The sequence below is a fragment of the Pholis gunnellus genome (assembly GCF_910591455.1).
Source record: "Pholis gunnellus genome assembly, chromosome: 1".
Lineage (NCBI taxonomy): Eukaryota > Metazoa > Chordata > Actinopteri > Perciformes > Pholidae > Pholis > Pholis gunnellus.
In genome coordinates this window covers 5,836,467-5,857,177 of record NC_136528.1, presented here as the reverse complement: position 1 = coordinate 5,857,177, position 20,711 = coordinate 5,836,467, and the positions used below count along the sequence as shown (strand labels likewise).

General features: G+C 39.8%; 2 protein-coding genes across 2 annotated transcripts; one reads left to right on the top strand and one right to left on the bottom strand.

Moving 5' to 3' along the window:
• Positions 1–6,223: 6,223 nt before the first annotated feature.
• Positions 6,224–8,892, top strand: LOC306694599 (myoblast determination protein 1 homolog 2-like). Its single transcript, XM_079157513.1, has 3 exons — positions 6,224–6,950; positions 7,572–7,641; positions 8,352–8,892. The coding sequence occupies exons 1-3, from the start codon at positions 6,375–6,377 to the stop codon at positions 8,543–8,545; spliced, it is 840 nt and encodes a 279-aa protein (XP_079013639.1). The 5' UTR covers positions 6,224–6,374; the 3' UTR covers positions 8,546–8,892.
• Positions 8,893–10,521: 1,629 nt separating this feature from the next.
• Positions 10,522–20,476, bottom strand: LOC306696756 (troponin T, fast skeletal muscle isoforms-like; the record flags this gene model as incomplete). The annotated part of the gene is made up of 12 exons (XM_079160448.1): positions 10,522–10,862; positions 11,771–11,811; positions 12,613–12,703; positions 14,005–14,114; positions 14,245–14,358; positions 14,989–15,066; positions 15,257–15,373; positions 15,853–15,898; positions 16,924–16,942; positions 17,500–17,517; positions 17,707–17,724; positions 20,293–20,476. Coding segments are annotated over 12 exons (873 nt in total), but the record flags the coding sequence as incomplete, so codon positions are not given.
• Between the last annotated feature and the right edge of the window lie 235 nt (positions 20,477–20,711).

Here is a 20,711-nt window from a genome sequence, read left to right as displayed (position 1 = left end):
GGTTTCTGAGGCTACTGGACGTTCTGATGAGTACTTCGTTAGACGCACAACGAGGCCTTCAGAGAGCTCGTAGTGTCTTTTCTCTGTTGAGAAGAACAGCGAACAAGAGCAGAGAAACAACTCATCAACCAGACGACCGTCAGTGACTGTTAACAGGAGTCATAAAACTGAGGAGGGTGTGTGTGTGTGTGTGTGTGTGTGTGTGTGTGTGTGTGTGTGTGTGTGTGGGAAGTCCATCTGGAAAAACCTCATCCAGGTCCAGACTTGTCCGGATCAGAATGAGGTTTCATGGTTTCCTCGTCGGAGCTTTGATGATGAGGCTGACGACTGGTGAAGATTTACTGTTTGTTTGCGTTCGTTAGTTAGTCCAGTGATTAGTTTTAAATGTTATTTCACAGCTTCATGTCTTCAACATGCTTTATCAAATTATGTGTTTTTTATTTTTTTATTTTTTGTTTCAGTTCCTATTTGTTGTTGCTGCTAATTGAGAAACATAGACTAAATAATGAATGGGTTAATCGATCAGAAGTCAAGTAAATTCTGCTATTAAAGACGAACAAATCACAGAATTTTTTTTCCAACAATGTTAAAGTCACGGTTGAAGATGTCGTCCTGTCGCCAATGAAGTTAAATTCCAGTTTCCACGATTGAATCTAACGAACCACCAGAGTTTATAATAACACAAACTATAAATACAACACACAGACACACACACACACCTCGCCTGGTACCCGATGCTATAAACTGACCTGGCATCAGTCCCCGGTGGGACATCGAGGGTACTTGAATGAAACGTGAGACGTTCGCTGTAAACGGCGAGCAGACAGAAATGGGATTAAGAGCTTCAGACAAACTCAAAAAGCAGGATTGAGCACGAACGGTGTGTGATAACACGACCAGCTGGGCAACGACGGCTCCGGTTCTGATTCTGGAAATAATCTGCATTATTTTACTTTTAGTGATATTCAAATGTCACATTTTCATCACTTTTTTCATCAAAATTCCAACACATAAAATCCACCTCTGCAATGATTTTGGATTATTTGATATATATATATATTATTGCCATATATACAGTATATATATATATATATATATTTATATATATATTAAAAATCACCTCTTTTATTGACACACATATATATATATATATATATATATATATTTATATATATATATATATATATGTGTGTCAATAAAAGAGGTGATTTTTTTGTTGTATTCTGTGGGTGTTTTTATGGGAATGTGGATCAGTTTGAGGAGTGTCTCAGTGGTTTAAATGTTCCACATTTTATCGTGAGTGTGTCATGTAGTGTGGGACTCACCCTGTCCTGGTCCTGGTCCTGGTCTTGGTCCTGGTCCTGGTCTTGGTCCTGGTCCTGGTCCTGGTCTTGTGTCTTGGTCTCGACACACTCCGGTTTGGTCATGACTTGGTCTTGATTTATGTGGTCTTGACTACATCATCGTCTCGTTTAGCTCTGCAGCAACGAACCTGACAAAAAAAAAGAAAATTACATTTATACTCTTATATTCTCTTAAAGGGACAGTTCACCCAAAATCAAAAATACATATTCATATATATATTTAATTGCAATATCCCAGTTTCAAGCAGCAATGGGCAGTCTGCATATTTATAACACAATATGTAAAATTCATCATCAGATAACGTTTAAAAAGTGTTTAGGATTCAAGTTTTGTGTAACGTAAAAACCTTGTTGGTCGACCTCACATATATATTTTATATATTCTGAAATGTTATATGTAAATATGCAAATGAGGCATTATCTTTTAAATGTGCTAATTTCCTGAACTGAAAAGTGAACAGTTGATGAAGTCAGGTTCAAAGTTCTTCTTTCATGTTGTTGACATATTAGAGTCAAAGGTTTTTACAGAAAAGATTTATTTGTATCACTCCATCAATCATAAAATACTGTCAACATGTTTTTATTAATAAATGTCGTATAAATGAGTCTGTGAGTGCTGTGTGAACAAACCCCTCTGAGTTAACCTTCAGAACATAGAGAGGAATGAACGTGTAAAGTTTGGTGTATGTAAGAGAAAACATAAGAGAAAACGTCCTTTAAAGAGACGTTTAGTTCAATTACAGACGTTTAGAGACTCTACAGGTGAATAGGGTCAAAACATGAACTCATAGATATCACCATGAAACTTCATTAAAACCACTACTAAATACAGATACATTAGTGTTCAGCTGGTCCAAAGATACATTATCCGTAAACACCGAGCCTCCCACACATCTGATATCTGAGTCACGACATGGCGTAAGAGGGAAGTAGGAGTGCGGAGGTGTGACGCTTCCAGGCATCACACTCACACACACATGAACAGGACTGTGAGGAATCAGGGCGGGGGGGCGAGGCCGCCGGTCAACAACAAGACTGGAAAGCAGAACATTTCTCCACAAATCAGCATCGACTGTCCGACGGTGTCACAACATGTTACAGTAATAAACACGGGGACATTGAGGGCACGCTGACGTAGATTATTGGTATTTTATTTATACAGTCGATATGTACAAACAGTACAGTTTGGTTTTAATGGGTTCCTTTGCCTAAAGAGGAGAGAAGTGGAAGTAGTTCTGAAATTCTGAAGTTCTGACGGTCTGACAGCTGACAAGCAATCAAAAATATTGTATCGTTGCTCGACAGGGATTGGTCCGTGCTCGCCCCTCAGCTGGCCTCTGATTGGCTGCTTTCTCGAATGCCTTTTCGGGCTGAGTTCCAGCTGCAGGGAGTCGCGTCCGGCGCCGGCCGCCTTACAACCGCCTCTGGGGTTTAATGTGGGATTATAAGAGCAGACTGGGATGTTTAGTGTACCACTGCAGGATTAGAGCTCAGTCTCTCCCTCCAAACTGAAACCACACATTTCTATCGAGTTGAATTAAAGGAAAAGTCGGATTATAATCTGCAAACAAACATCTCCTGAAACTAAAGTGAGCAGCTGCCTTCGAAAATGACTGGGACTTTTAAAAGAGATGAAAGCTGTGTTCAGTAAGAAGCACACACTGTATCTAAGAAGTGGACGTAGTCACTGTGACATCACCCGTTTTGAAGCCTCGAGTGTTCGGCATTTTGGCCGTCGCCATCTTGTTTTTTTTAAACCAGAAGTGACACGAGAGGGCGGAGCTAAGTACAACTGAACGCTGATAAGACTCGGTGACTAAAATGTTACAATTAACTTCCATGAAGTGAAAACACAGTGAAAGTTAAAGTCGTGAGATGAAAACACGGACAACTCCGTGGTAGAGACCTGTCAATCACTGTGTAGCCCCGCCCTAAAGCATACCCTGCTTTATGGTCTGTTTGACTCTAAATGGACCATCATTTACGAAATGAACATCATGCTGTATTGAAGAAGACTTGAAACTAGAGATTGAGACCATAAACTCATGTTTACAATGTTTACTGAGGTAATAAATCAAGAGAGAAGTAGAGTCATTTTCTCATAGACTTCTATACAACCAGAGGAGTCGCCCCCTGGTGGACACTAGAGAGAATGCAGCTTTAACACGTGAAGCTTTGACTTCACGTTTTAGAACCGGAGGTCTCCGCCTGGTAAGAACCAATGGACCTGGAGCTGAGAGCCACAGACAGGAAGTCATAATTCATCAAGAGACAAACTATCACGTTGTTGGTTTTGACCTTTTCACTGGATTTGCTGACAACACGAAAAAATGTCAAATAACTGGCGTCTCCTTTCAGCCGACCGGAGAAAATCTTAAATCACTGCAGGATGTAATTAGATGAACAGAAACCTGCCTGAGTAACTTTATTACTTTCCCCACTGATCAGTTTGTGTTTCTTCTTATACGTGTTGTAGCAAATAATACACCTCATAGTGCAAAACTATTATTATAATTTCCATTTATTTTTCCTCTAAATGTTTAACAGTCTATTAATATTTCACCTTCAGAACACTACAGATTTAATGCAATTATTTGACACTTTTTGTTAGCATTTCATGCAACAAAATAACAGTTTGAACTATTTTTATTTACATTTTATTTATTTGTTACTATATTTTTGTCAACACTGTTGTACATTTGTGTATTTAACCTTTTTAATAAAAATTCTAAATATCCAAGCATCTGTTTCTGCTGTTCACGTTCATGTTCTTTGGTTTATCTGAATTTGTCGAAACGAGGAGGTGTGAGAGTCGGGGGGGGGGGGGGGGGGGGGGGGAGTTAAAGGGCACTTGTCTTCGATTTCACGAGCTGCTAAATTTAACTGAGTCTGAGAAGTGAGCCGTTCTGTCCCACAGCAACACTTTAGGTTGCTGTGGGACATTTTATATAAATAAAATGTAAAGAATATCAATCAAACCCACACACCAATTCTTAAACTCATATTCCATAAAAAGGAACTTTAGATTTGTTTTGGCGTCGCACCTCTTCAGGTGACATATTTTTAGTTTAGCTTTTCTTATTTATTATTATTAGTTTTTTAGTTCATTACTTTATTTGACAGGAACAATACAAAGTAACACAATTTCTAAAAATATGCCCCAAGAGTGAATCATTTTCATCTGCAGGAAAAAAGTTCAAAGCACAGCTGTTAAAATTAAATCTAATAATAAGATATATAAAGTGTTTTAAAGTTTGATTAAAATTAGTTATTTTGGTTTAAAGTTGTGCGTTACGTAAAAAATAAAAGGTTGTTGGTTGACCTCAAATATATTTATTTTATATTTTATTTCATATTTTCTGAAATGAGAAAGTATCTTTGATCTTATTTCAAGAACATCAATCTGAACATTGTATGAAGTTAGGTTCAAAAGTCTTCTTTCATGTTGACATATTAGAGTCAAAGGTTTTTACAGAAAAGGTTTATGATATATATTTGTATCACTCCATCAATCATAAAATACTGTCAACAGACATGTTTTATTATTAAATGTAGTATAAATGAGTCTGTGAATGCTGTGTGAACAAACCCCTCTGAGTGAACCTTCAGAACATAGAGAGGAATGAACGTGTAAAGTTTGGTGTATGTAAGAGCTGCTGAAGTGGAGATTTCTGGATCAGAGTCTGAGAACAAACTCATTCAGAGAAAACGTCCTTTAAAGAGACGTTTAGTTCAATTACAGACATTTAGAAGACTCTACAGGTGAATAGGGTCAAAACATGAACTCATAGATATCACCATGAAACTTCACCACTTCATCACTCACATTAAGAGGAGTATTTATTGTGTTACAGGTTTTCTGAAATGTTTTGTTTAAATATGTAAATGAAGCATTATGTAATGATAACTTTTGGTGAATTTAGGAGAAATCTACAGACGTAAAAAGACAAAATAGTAAAATAAACACCTGAATGTGTATTTTGGATGTTTTCTTTCCTCTAGTCTGAAAGAAGTCGTGTTATGAAAGAAAAATAGACCAAAACCTCTAAATATAAATATACCAGCGCTTTAGCGCTTTAGTGTCTCAACTTAATTGTGATTTCAGCACAGTTAAAGATAAAATCTACAAAAGAGACGAGTCTGAGAGTTGAGATCATTTCACCTGTTTGGACAAATTGTGTAAAACTGTTGTCCATGATACACACACACACACACACACACACACACACACACACACTCTGAGATCAGAGGCGTGACGAGTGTGTGACATCATGACCTCCTCAGCAGACGTCAGACAGCAGTCACATGTCCGTCAGTCTGAATCAACCGGACAAAAGTAGTGCTTCACAGATTTAAATAATAAAAGTGAAATATAATGACGTGTAAGCTGCTGTAACGTTACTGACACACTGACACCTTATTTTAATGTAAAGGAGGAAACCTTTCTGGAGATATTTATGAATTACGTCTCACTCATTTTGTTTATAGAACGCTGCACGAGAACAATGAGAACAATGAGAACAGTGAGAAGGTAAACTAAGTGAAATACGTAAACATGGTCACAGAGCAGTCAGCTCAGACCACACGGTGTGACTTCCTTCATCGAGGTGAAACTGTGATGAAAGGTTAACTTTTGCGTACAGAACGTTGTTTCATGCACAACGATCGTCTTTAGGACTAAAATAATGGACTTTTTTTATTGCTTCCTTTTTGTTGCCTGCACACACACACACACACACACACACACACACACACACACACACCCCTCAGATCATTGGTCACTGACACCAGAGCCCCGCCTACAAACTGACTCCTTTATAAAGAGCAAGCAGCTGAGGGAGGTGAGGTTACAGACTGTCCCTTTAAACCCTCTCACCTCCTCTGAGACACATTCTACTTCTTAAATCAGCTGACTTTGACAGGAGACGCCTTTCTTTTTCTCTCTTTTATTGAAGAGGAGACTTCTTCCTTTACTGAGGAACTTCTTCTTCTTCTTCTTCTTCTGCCCCGATGGATCTGTCCGACCTTTCCTTCCCTCTCTCCTCGGCCGATGACTTCTACGATGACCCCTGCTTCAGCACCACCAACATGAACTTTTTTGACGACCTGGACTCGCGGCTGCTGCACGCCGGCCTGCTGAAACCAGAGGACAATCTTCATCACCACCACCACGTCCCGGTCGCAGAGGAGGACGAGGACGAGGAGGAGGAGGAGGAGGAGGACGAGCATGTGAGGGCCCCGGGGGGCCTCCACCAGACGGGGCGATGCCTGCTTTGGGCGTGCAAGGCCTGCAAGAGGAAGACGTCCCACGAGGACCGGAGGAAAGCGGCCACGACGCGGGAGAGGCGGCGGCTCGGGAAGGTCAACGACGCCTTCGAGACCCTGAAGCGCTGCACGGCGGCCAATCCCAACCAGCGGCTGCCCAAAGTGGAGATCCTACGCAACGCCATCAGCTACATCGAGTCCCTGCAGACGCTGCTGAGGGGCGGCCGGGACGACGGCTTCTACCCGCAGCTGGAGCACTACAGCGGGGACTCGGACCCCTGCAGCCCCCGATCCAACTGCTCCAACTGCTCCGACGGCCCGGTGAGTCCCACCGACAGCTGAGCGGCTCACCTGCTGCCTCCGGCAATGTTCGGAATGTGTTTGGCTTCTTTCTTTTGACCGCAGCGCTTTGATACGTGTTCAGTGTACAGAGTCACATTTAAAATACCTTTACAGGCCAAAATATTTCAGATATTTTCCACGAAACCAGGAAATATGCTCTTTGAAGTCAGTTTCAAGTATTGAATGTAGGAAATAAACGCACGATGAGATTTTCTAAAATAAATTCTTGTTTTGTTGGACAGCAAAGTTTGGATTTAAGGAATTAGCAGAAGAGTGGAGCAGATCAACATCTGATGTCCTTTTTTATGTAAAAATGCTAATTACATGCTAAATATAGAATGAAGAGAAGAATTGATGTGCAGGAAAACTCACACAGATGTGATACAACTGATTATTTTACATTTGACTTATCTTGTTATTAAAGTTAAAATCTCAGCAACCCGTGCAGAATAGTTACTGTTTAAAATAACTTCATTAAGTTGCCGAATAGATCTGTTTTACACATAAATCGTGGTGAAGAGTTACATTCCATCTTATTCATTAATTGATCATACATCATAATTTTCCTGACTGAAGTCGACGGTGTCGATCTGTTTGCAGATGGATTTCATCTCTCCGTGTTCGACCAGGAGTGAGAACAGCGACGGTTCGTACTGCAGACACACAGATGGTCAGTTTCACCTTTAATATGACGCGTTTCTACTTTACGGGGTTTGTAATGTGACCACTTTCTGTTTCACACACCTCATCTCTGACAGTGTGTTTGTAAATTAACCGGATTCTTCTTTGATGTGACTCCTCTGGTTGTATAGAAGTCTATGAGAAAATGACTTGATTTATTACCTCAGTAAACATTGTAAACATGAGTTTATGGTCTCAATCTCTAGTCTCAAGTCTTCTTCAATACAGCATGATGTTCATTTAGTAAATTATGGTCCATTTAGAGTCAAACAGACCATAAAGCAGGGTATGCTTTCGGGCGGGGCTACACAGTGATATACAACCAGAGGAGTCGCCCTCTGGTGGACATTAGAGAGAATGCAGCTTTAAGACATGAAGCTTTCATTTTATAACTAATTGGATGGACAGGTTTATTACAGCTACAGATTATATTTTTGTTTTTGTCAGAGCATTAGATTTATAGATTGCTGTCTGGAAAAGAGAATATCTACAAATATAAAAAATATATGTTTTTTGAAGAGTACCAACTCTAGCTTTAAATATGACCATTTACTCTTATTAATATGATCTCTGCCTCTGTCAATATGACCGTTACCTGGCTGTTCTTTAATACGAGCAACTTCTCCTCATGTGACACATCTGTCATAATAATAACAATAAGAAATAAAAACTAAATGTTGCCCGTTTCTCTCTCGACAGATTCCAGCAGCAGTAAACCGTCGCTCGTCTCCAGTTTGGATTGTTTGTCCAGCATCGTGGAGCGGATCAGCACAGATCCGGCGGTGGCCCCTCCAGGGGACAGCGTGGTCCCCCGGGGCCCCGGATCACCTCAGAGCAGCCCTGCAGGCTCCAGCTCCTCCGCTGAACCCAACAGCATCTACGAGCCGCTGTGAACCCGACGGAGCCGAGGACTCGTATTCCACACAAACACAAAACTAACTTTATTTTCCTGAAGTTTGATTTTCTTCAGTTTTTATCCTCCTGAACAAACTGAACGCTGCTGTTATGTTTTATTACTCTCATCGGGAAAAAAAGACTCATTTCTGCTGCAGAGATGAGAACTGAGGACCATTTTATAAATCTGTAAATAAGAGCGGTTTGTTCATACTACACACACACACACACACACACACACACACACACACACACACACACACACACACACACACACACACACACACAGATACAAGGGATGCTGCGATTGTTGTGTCATATGTTTCTATGTATTATTTATGAGTGAATGGCATTTTAATAAAGAAATATTTATATTCAGTAGAATCTTTAAATGTTTTTCTCTAATATTGTATTAATGGAGCCTCGATTATAAACTGAAACGCTTCACTTTTGTTCTTTTTTCTCATTTTTCTTTGAATCTTTTCCTCTTTTGTTCCAAACATGTTATGCAACTAAAAACCAAAGTTTGTGAGGATGATCGAACTCCTTCAGGTACACATTTCATCCATCGTTAATACTGAATATTGATTAAAGTAGCGTTACAGCATCACAACCTAAATCGTACGGTTGATTCTGATGCCAAATTTTCAGGAAATTATTTTTACAAAACTTAGAATATTCTAATTTGGTGGTGCAGACAGAAATGATATGAATATATTGATAAGTGTGAATACTTCACTCATCATAGAAGACCCTTATATGGCCGAGTTATACAACTAAGTGACTTTGAAGCTGTTACGGTGACATTTAAGCTGAAAATCTTTTTATTTTAAATTTTAATTAACAGCATGGGAGCTTTCTTAATAACTTTTTGTGTCACAAAGATGTCATTATTTTTCCCCATGATGAAGGCCGTGAGATGTAACTGACAGCTTGTGGACTTTCAACAATTCATACATGAATAATACTGGAGCTACAGTAAAGTTCCTTGTGTAAAAATGTACTTAGATAAAAGTAATAATTAGGTCAGCTGACGAAGAACAAGTACTTTATTAATCCCTCACTGGGAAAATGTAATTTTAAAATGTACACACACAATCTTGTGTTTCAAAATAAATGGAGAAACACTCCAGAAGCCTCGTGTCCAAACCAACAATAACTTATCTTCCACTGACAGAGATTTACTGTGAATAACTAACCAACCCTAACTATACACTTCCTCTGTGTAGCAACACAAGAATGAAGCAGAATGAAGACAAAACTCACACGATTATGTGAAAATGACCAGTAATAAACACAGAGCCAGCAACAAAGGAAGAACATCACCAAACCAACAACAAAGAGATGTTTTAACGATATAAACACACATTAAGATGCATTGTTTGTGCACAAGGTGTACACACCCACACCCACACACGTACACACACTACAACAAACACAGAAGGGTTGTTGTACTCACATGTCTGACGTCATTCTGTGCGTGAAATCCTCCTTGGTCAGCTCCAGGTTCATTCCTCGTTAAGCTAGCTAGCTTAGCTAACAGCTAGCTAATTTAGCTAGCTGCTAACTTAGCTAGCAACTAGCTAACAGCTAACTAACGTAAACTCTCTTCTAGTAGATTACAACGGATTTGTCATATGTTTTACTAAATATAGGACACTAATAAAGATCACATTTATTTTTCGGATGGGCCAACTGCATGAGGCATCCCACTTGCCCGAAAAGGGAGTTTACTTTCCCCCAGAGAAGCTCAATACGAATCTTTTCTGGAGGGTCAGCAGAGTGTCACCTCCCAGGAGCTCTGCACAATACTTTTGATTTAAAAAAAGTAAAGTAAAATTTGTGATTTTTAAAAATACTTTAAAATGTGTGTATGTTTACAGTTGCATATCATTATGTATAATATATAAAAACACATACAACAATAGTGTTCCCTTCAGATACAAGTTTGTGAAACAGTCAAAAGAAAAGGCAGTTTAACTGCATGAACCTACTGTTTATTAGAAGCTAATAATTAAACAGATTGATTGATACAAACTTCGACATGCAGGCTGGATGATCAATAATTCTGACATTTTATTGTCTGAATCTATTTTTTGTATTTTATTACACAAACACAGTGATGACATTTTTAAAATGTATTTATTAGAGCTGAATTCATCAAGCAGACACTAAGACGTCCAGTTGCTCCGGAGCTCCGGGTGTCGACCGGGTCTGAGCCGCTGCTGTAGCCGAGGGGAGGCGCCTCTTTTCCGGGCTGACCGAAGCTCAGCAGCCGCTCACTTCCTGCGGCGCGCGGCGGCTCCCTTCTTGCTGCTGCAAAGCGCAAAGTGCAAAAAACAGCATCAGATGTGTACGGAGATGCTTTATGGTGGCTTTGAGTTTAATATTATAGATGGATAGATCATTTAAAAATATATTAAATATATAACAAAGCACAAGATATAATAATAAACCAACTACTGGAGCAGCTTCTTGAAGCTCCATTGCCCTCTAGTGTCCAGACATAAGCTCACTAGTTACAACCATAGACCTATATTATTAATTATATATAAATATATATAATATATTATCTGTATAAAGTCAGCTATAATAAGGGTTACATTAAAACAAACTGATGTTGAAATTCAGTTAGAACATTTCAGATAAAAACAAAACAAAAAGCAAGTAAATCAATTATTGTAATTTGTGGTGAAATACTGAAGTACATTTTTGAGGTACTATATTTATCTATATTTATATATAAACTACATTTATTTGAAGGCTTTAGTTAGTAGTTCAATTGTATATTTATTATTAATACTAGGTTTAAACCAACTAATACATTACATATTATTAAATATTAAACTACCCAGCAGTATTAGTTGACTTTATTAGAATATAAAGTAGTTTAAATCAGCTCCACATTTACTACCAACAATATTAAACATTAATGCATCAATTCAAAAATTGAATATATATTATTCTGAAATGGGTCATTCTACATAGAGAGTACTTTTACTTTTGTTAATCTTAATACTTTTGAACTTTTACTTGAGTAAGAGTTTGTACGCAGGACTTTTACTAGTATTTTTTTTACTCTGCAGTACTGCGACTTTAAGTAAAGTAAAATATCTAAATGCCTGGTGTGTGATGGACTGCGATGGACTGATGAACTGTGATGGACTGCGATGGACTGCGATGGACTGTGAATGCTTTCTTGGTGTTCATGTGGAGCGACTTACTGTTTCTGCAGCTCATCGATGCGGTTTCTGAGAGAGATCACCTGGAAGACAAACAGCCAGGATGTCACCTGCACACCTTCAGGACTCTGTGATCCTCTGATTGAAGCCGCTTTTTACACATTAAAATATCCGCTCATGAACACAACGTACAGCATGTCAAACTCCTGCTGAGTGTCAATGGGATTCACACAAAAACTTTCAAATGTCAAAAGTCTTTGACACCAAATCACAGCTTGGACTTTTCTTAGAGTCTTTTTTTAATAATAAAAATGAAATGTTACATTTCGCACCAAATCTCTGTAATATTCCATCCCAAAAATTACTACAACAACTTATTAGACATAATTGAGTAAGATAATGGTCAACGTATACACGTATATTCACAATTTATTTTAATCAATTAATGAATTTGTATTTCTGATTTCAACACAAACTGCTGAACTGCATCTTAATCTTCAGGTTTCAATCTTTCAGATGATGTACACCACTTCTATGTTATAATGAATCTGAAAAGTCAAAACTAAAATGAAAAAAACAACTAATTAAAAAATGTAAAACTATAAAACCTTGCTGCTAACGTTTACGTGACCTGAAACTAGATCAAACTCGTATATCAAGCAATCTGTGGATGAAAGTTACTCTCTCAACAGAAAAAGGCATTTTTTTTAAAAGATAACAAGGTTTTACAATTTTTTACATTTTAGTCTTTGTTTTATCGTCTGTATTGAAATACGTTGGTCTTATGATAAAGTTCTTTATGCTACAAGTGTTGCTGGAGTTTTGACCTCTTCAGACTTTTTCCCTCAATGCATTCTGGGAGAAGGTGAGGTTTCCTCACTGACCTCATATCTCTGCCTCTTGAGCTTCTCGCAGTGGTCGTATTTAATCGCCTCCAGGTTGTGCAGCCACTCCCACAGCTCCTTCGCCTTTTCCCTGAAAAACACGAGCCAGGAACCAAACATTCAATGAACACTTCTGCGAAAGCTTAAAACATTTACATGCTGCCTCCTGCAAATTAGTCCGAAAAAAAATCATGTAAAAACTTTGCTGTGTTTATCTCTTGAGCCAGTCGCTGTTGTTTTTGCATGTGACATATTCTCCTGGGTGACAGCACTAAAATGTCCATAGTCTGTATGTAGCCCAATGCATAATACCTCAAATACAGGAGAAAGTGACCAGCACATTGTTAAGAGATTAAACATATTGCTCTATTCTCTTTGAAACCTTGTCTCTTTTGATTAGTTTTCTCTCTCTTTTCTCCCAGAAAACATATATTAGGACATTTATTTACAATGTAAAATTGCTTCAGTTTGTTATACATCAACAGGGTAAACATCTGTATTTTATTAGATAAATAATCGTGTCAGTGTCTCAGAGATATAAAAAATGTTGATAGGACATTCTGAGCATTACCAATATCAGAAGTAGATATGAAGTGCAACATGGGAAAAGTTCATATTAAAGGATTATTATTTGTACTATTATCATTATATTATTATTTATTTTTATTGCTAATTCTGCCAAGAGGATCATGCGATCGGTTGCATGTGTGAATCTCTGTGTCTGTCCACAGCTGATCTCTTATTCTGCTGCAGCAAACTGCATAATAATTTGGGTTCCCGGTTAAAGCTGCATGCTTAAGAACCTCTTGTGGTTGCGGCGACTCACGCTTTCTCAAAACACCTTGTTTTTTTTTACCTGTTTCATACTGCCATTGACTGCCTGCTGACTCCTCACTCACTACTCTTAACCGGCCCCCCGGACAAGAGTTTACTTAAGTCAACGTTGACTTATTTGACACGTAACTTCAGTACTTAAGTAACGTCACTTCCGTAGTTATCTTAACCCAGACCACAACCTCTTCCTGAACACTGCAGAGACTTGCAGAGGAACCCTGATCTCTGCTGGACATACGTAGGAAAAAATATATATTAATATATCATATCAACTGTTGCATTAGGAAACATTGCAATGGATTACTTTGATACTAAAGGCAAGTCCTGGAGTTAAAAGGGTGATATTATATTTGGTGAAAATTAATAGATTTGTACTTTGCTCTCATCAGTTTTTTTATATTTGTGCGGGCAGAGGACAAAGAAAAGGTTTCCAGGTGTGTTCATGTGTAGGTGTTGCGTTGTTAAGTGTTCTCTAACTGCTCCTCGTACATTCTAACCACAGGGACGAATGCTCTCCGTGGGGACATTTCTGCATTATCCTTCCTCCCTGTGGGTTACCTCAGATTGTCCTCGCCTAAACCGCCGACGTCCAGGGGTTTGCATCTCTCTGACATGATCTTCTTCTTCTTCTCTCTTTCCGTCTGCTTCTTGCCTCTCTTCTGTTCAATCTATAAAAAAAAATGTTACCGGTTAAAAACGTCACGTCTTCACAAACAAAGAAAATACATGTTGGTAACTGGTTTGAATGAAGTTGAAGCGACGACCAAAAAGAAAAGAAAGAATTCAAAATAAAGCTACCTTCTGCAGGTGGCTGCTGTAGCCTGATCCCATGCTGCTCAGCGTTAACTTCTTCTTGACTTCAGCCTCATGCTTCCAGTGGGATTCGGCTTCCTCCTTCCTCTGCCGCTCAGCCTATGAAATTCATTTTCAAAAACATCATGATCTAACCAGTTATATATTTGTTCCCTGAGAGTAACTTAACAGCATCTGAAAATGTTTGTCTTTGCTGACCTCTAGTGATTAAACTTATCACCTTGTTGCAGTGATGTATAAATGTACTCAGTACACTCTGACATCACTGCTAGGTGTGGAGAGATGTGCAACATACTTTAAACTCTCCACCAGAAGAGGTCAGAGTGATGCTGCTTTTCAGCCTGCTCTTAAGTTATACGCTGATGTGTGATACAATAAGGATAGAATGAGGATACGATAAGGATAAGATAAGCATACGATAAGGATACAATAAGGATAAGCATACGCATACGATAAGGATACAATAAGGATAAGCATACGCATACGATAAGGATACATTAAGGATAAGCATACGCATACGATAAGGATATGATAAAATCCTGAGCAAAATTGCTGTGCAGCAGTTGCAATACAAGGTGTGAAGAATGTAAATATAAAAAGTCTAAAATGACAATAAGGTGTAGATCCAAAACATATAAAATAAATGACGACAGTTGGGTATTTGTGAGTGTGAATCTATTTCAACAGTTCACTGCTGTTGAAAGAATCAAAAGATTGAGGTTCTCGTACCTCCCGCCTGGCCTGCCGCTCTTTATCCTTCTCAGCACGGATCCTCTGCTGCTCGGCTCGCTCGTTGCGACGCTTTTCCTGAAAATGCAAAAATCTAAATGCTGCAACGCTTTCTGCCATGTGCACGAATTAAGATACAAACCTTTATTTTTTGGTAGTTATTTCCACATATCTGGGACAGCTAAAGTGTAAATATATATATATACACATATATGCATGTTATCAAGTGCATGTTTAATGTATATTTTTTGTTTGGGTAAAATCTCACAATTCTGTCTTTGAGACCGAGGAGCTCCTCCTCCTCTTTCTTCCTGCACTCGAAGTGAGCGTCGATCAGCGACTGCAGCTCAGCCAGGTCTTTGTTCTGACGTTTCTTCTGCATGTCCTGCAAGAGTTGGACAGAAGACGGCTGTCACTGACAAACTTCAAATCCACACCGATAAACTTGGCTTCAGAAAAGAACAAAACTCACTATTGTTTTGTCCAACTAACAATCCAAACAATGATCAGAATAGTTGCCGATTAATTATTTATTTTGTATACTCTTCACATGTTTAATTTGTGAAGTAACTAAAGCTATCAGATAAAGATAAATAGTGGAGTGGAAAGTGCAATTGTTCCCTCTGAGATGTAGAGAAGAAAAAGAAAGTGGCATGAAAGTAAACTGCTTGGCCTGCTGCCACCGCGACCCGACCCCGGATAAGCGGAGGAAAATGGATGGATGGATGGATGAAAGTAAACATTACAAGTACCTCGAAATGTGCACTTAAGTGCAGTACTTGAGTGAATGTACTTAGTTATATTTGTATGTAATGGCCGGAGGGCTGAGGAGGGAGAACTGACAATAAAAACAAGACAACTTACATCAAAGTCCACTTTCTCTCCGTCGGGGATCTTTGGAGCAGATGGTCTGTTGAAGGAAAATAACATTCAATTTATAACCTAAAGGGACTTTGTGTAGAATATGGTGACATCTAGTGGTGAGGTTGCACATTGCAAACAACTAAAAACCCATCGGTTCACTCCTTTGTTTGGTAAGGCCATCCTTACCAAAGCAATGGAGGCACCACATCGCGGCTCACGTTACCACAGGTTCAGATAACTATGTTGGCCTTCAGGTAAGATAAAAACCACAGACTGTATATAAGAAGTGGACCTAGTCATGGTGACGTCACCGATTGGTTTGTGGACTGATGTTTTTAAGACTCTGGTTCGGCAATTTGGCCATCGCCATGTTGGATTACAGCCGTCGCCATGTTGTTGTTTCTGTCAATCACTGTGTAGCCCCGCCCTAAAGCATCCCCTGCTTTATGGTCTGTTTGACTCTAAATGGACCATCATTTACTAAATGAACACCATGCTGTGTTGAAAAAGACTTGAAACTAGAGATTGAGACCATAAACTCATGTTTACAATGTTTACTGAGGTAATAAATCAAGAGAGAAGTAGAGTCATTTTCTCATAGACTTCTATACAACCAGATGAGTCGCCCCCTGGTGGACATTAGAGAGAATGCAGGTCTAAGACACTTCTCAGAACCAGGGGTTGCAGCCTGCTCGGAAGTCAGTAAAGTTGACTTCAACTGTGCTCTTTTCCCAATTTTATATTTAGAAATATATATATATATTGACCCAAAATGGAGCCTAGAGGAGAACGTAGAGCGCCGTAGTTTGAAGCTCAGGAGCATCGCTGCTCCAAGCTGCAGTTAGTGTTGCTGGAGCCAGTGTCTGGTTTGTCTGTTCTGGGCTAATGTAACATGGCGGTGCAACATGGCGGAGTCCGTAAAGAGGACCTGCTCCCTAAGTAGATATGAAGGGCTCATATAGCTTTGAATATTATATTATATTTCTAATTGATCCCCTGAAACGATACACAAAGGAGCTTTGAAGGTGGCAGCAATGTGAAAACACGAGGGAAGAAAGTAAATGTACTCACTTGAACTTCGGCTTCTCCTCTTGTTTTTGTTTTCCCAGCGTTGAAACAGGAACAGAAAGAGAAGAGATAGAACATGTTAGAACCACGAATATGAAGAAAGACAAAGGTTAATGAGGGGGACGATCCATGTTGTTTCACACCTCCAGTCGACCAACGTCTCAGTTGTGTTTGTGTTTCTAGTGCTGTGAGTACACGGTGTTACCTGGTTTCTCTATCTATCGTGTGTTTGTTGTGCATTAGTGTGTGAATCAAACCAATGTAATCTGACACATCTGATCAACACTGTGTGTAATAAATCACCACATAAACTATTTAGGAGTTTCTTCATCGCACACTTTTCACAACAAGGAGTTTGACAAGAAAATTACTGTTAATTGATGCTAAATAAAAAAACTGAATAAAAACAGATTTTAATAAGAACAAAGTTTGTGATTAGCTATATATACATATATATATATATATATATATTTTTTTTTATGGGACCCTCACACTGAAAACAACAAAACAAAACAACAGACAACAGGGGAAGAAAAACGCAGGCAAAGCAACAGCGACTCAGCAGGAAATACAAACTACCATCTTGATCTTCGTCCGCTGGCAGAACGCAATCATGCAAAGAAGAGAAGAAGCACAGATGAGCAGTGGGGCAACCGTTAAACATGACTCAGCATTTCTGAATCCCCGCAACTGTTCCTCCACGTCTCTCTCGAGAGCAAGATCAGTGAGACAAAACTCAACACTATTCATGTGTGGTAAAAGGTGTGAACGACATCATCAACATACCTTCCTCTCCATAGCCGTCTGCATGCAGCAAGCGTCCAAAGCAAGAGCAGAACAGAAATCATTAGGAGAGGGAGCTGGTCAGCCTGCTCCATGTCCTCTTTACGAGTGCACAGCTTACAAGCACATTTGTTCAAATTCATGTTCCAATAATGATAATAAACAGGCAGTGGCAGCCATTGCAGAAGTCCCATGTGCATGTCATGCATTCATTCTGCATTAACACAGCGGGCAGCTCGCACGCTCCTAACGTCCCTGAGGTTTTATTTTGTGTTCTGACTGCATAATAACGACGTTTGTTTCCTAAATAACTGATTTTTCTACACCGTGTGGACAGATTGTGTGAGAATGAGCATTAAGAGGATTTTTCACCAAACACAGCAGTGGTTTAGGCAACATGTCTCCCACAAAAGGTAGTTCCCATAGAACTCCACTGCACTCTCAACGACGTTATTTTCTCCCGGATTAAGACGACAGTTTGAAACACGTGGTTAAAGTTACTACAAGATACTTTAATGTTGTGTTGATTTTGTCGTCCCTGTGGACTAAAGTGGTAGTGTCTCTGAGCACCAGAGTCCCTTCAGAAAACCTCTCATTGTACTGCAGCAGGGTCCGACAGTCTGCTCCTCTCAGTCCTGGTTCTGGTTCTCCCGTGCCTCCCTTCCCTCCAGCGGGTCCAGCAATACGTCCTGGGTCTCCAGCAGCGTGGTGTCGGTGTTGACTCCCAGAGAGGAGAAGCTCTGGTCCTGGAGGAGGAGGAGGAGGAGGAGACGCTGCTGCTGCCGGGAGCTGAGCTCTCCTCCTCCCTCCGGAGCTCTGACTGCGGGTCCAAGGCTGCAAGTCCAAGGCTGTGGGTGAAGCCGGATCTGGGTCTGTTCACGGTGGACCGGTCTCTGCTGGAGGATCTGGGTCTGTTCACGGTGGACCGGTCTCTGCTGGAGGATCTGGGTCTGTTCACGGTGGACCGTCTCTGCTGGAGTTTTATCTGATTTCACCAGAATATGACCCGGTGGCACCCATGACGAGCATTAAGACAAGCTTCTCATGCATTAAAAGGTAATACATATAAAATGTGGTTTAACTTTTGTTCCTTGGTTGGTTTGGTTTTCGTTTAGGCGTCGTATATCTTCCGTACTAGAGAGATCAGCAATTGCTTGATTTAGATTAATTGTTCGGAGCAAAACTACATTTTTCTTCACGCATGCTGCTGAAGCAGTGAAATCGAAGCGTTAGTTCAGCAAGCGTACAGTGAAGCCCGGGACTTCTGCCGTGACTCCATCTGAGGTCACAAAGGAACTTAAACAAACAAAACAAAAGCATTTCCATGGAAGACGTGAATAGTGGGGTTAAATGTCAAAGCCTTAGAGCAGTTTGCCAGTCCCACTCTTCATCTACTCATGGAAAGAAAGATGAAGAAGAAGAAGAAGAAGAAGAGGCTTTTACATGACTGATATTACCCATAATCCTGTCTGAGTTTGCCAAAATGAGACCTAAACATGGATAGAAGGTGACGGATTAGAGGGGCCGTTCATGTAAAAGCAGCTGATTTTCTTCTTCTCCCTTTCAACATTTAGATACACATGTTCAAAGACACACATCTGGCACTGAGCCGTAAGGCTGGAAACAGGACAGAATGTTTTTGTTTGTTGTGTCAGCTAACACTGATGGTGATGTGATAACTGGACATTTTACGAAGCAAAGCCCAAACGTTTGCTGCTCTCGAAGGAGCCAGAAGACACCAAAAGGCGCTTTAGGCTTCTTCGTTCTAAAGTGCAACACACACTGGTCTTGTCATGCCGCGCCGACCCGGGAAGCTTTTGGATTTTCACAGCACAGAAAATAAACTACTATGTTTAGATTTCATTTACGGGACACGCTGCTTCTCACCTCTAAACTGTGACATCCCAAAAACTGAGGAGTTCCACACTAACAGCTGAATTTAGAGCACTTTATAAGGATGAGATGTTTGGTTTTGGAACTGTACTGAATCACTTTCTTAGCTTTAAAAAAGTGCAATGTTGTTTCACATCAAATTAATTGATGTTCATTACATTTTGAATATTTTTTGATTAATTGTTACACTGTTACTTTCCACCACCTGATTAGAAACTTTCTGTTGACAAAATTTGCTTGAATTGTAAAACACAGAATTCTGAAAAAAAAAAATAAACAGAAAAAATCAAGCTTTTCACAAGGACTTAAATAAAGTTTGTGAAGTTGTGATGAAATGCCTTGAGATCGCGCTACAAAACCAGTTTCTAAATATCTTCTTTTAATCATTTGTTTCACAAAGTGACGCCATGACTATTTAAAAATCGATTTAAGCTTGTAACTGTAAAATCTAGTTTCCTCCAGTCCTGACCAAAGGTCTAATAAAAAGAGGGCTTTACATTTGAATCTAATCTTGAGTGTGAAAGTTCATTTTGGACGATGGAAATGGTAATTTGATTAAAAAGATTCAGATCTTTTCTAAAATATAATAATAAAACACAGGAGGGAAAACATGAGCCTTTGTAAAGAGCTGATGGTCTTTAGGGAAGCAGAAGTGTCCTGCAGGAGAACGGGGAGCGGTCTGCTGATGCCACGTACCTTCCTCCTCATGAAACTCCTCCTCTGGCTCTGGCTCTGCTTCAGGCTCTACCTCTGGCTCTGCCTCCACCTGGGCCTCCGCCTCAGGGGCTACTTCTACTTCTACTACCTCCTCCTGGGCTACGGGGCACGCAGCATGCACCAAAACCGCCGGGGAGAGGGAGGGTGTCGGAGGAGAGGGCCGTTAATGAAGACCACAGACATGACAAAAAGTGAGAGATTACTTTAGTTACGAGAGAGAGAGGGAGAGCGGGAGAGGGGGAGAGAGAGGATGGATGGGTGAGCGACGGACAGAGCTGCTGGAGAGAGAGAAACACATGATGATGAGAGGAAGTCAGTTGACCTTCCACACAGAAGCCATATTGAACTGTTGAGGTGGGAAACTTCCTGAAGAGCAGCTGATGTTGTGTACAAAGTTT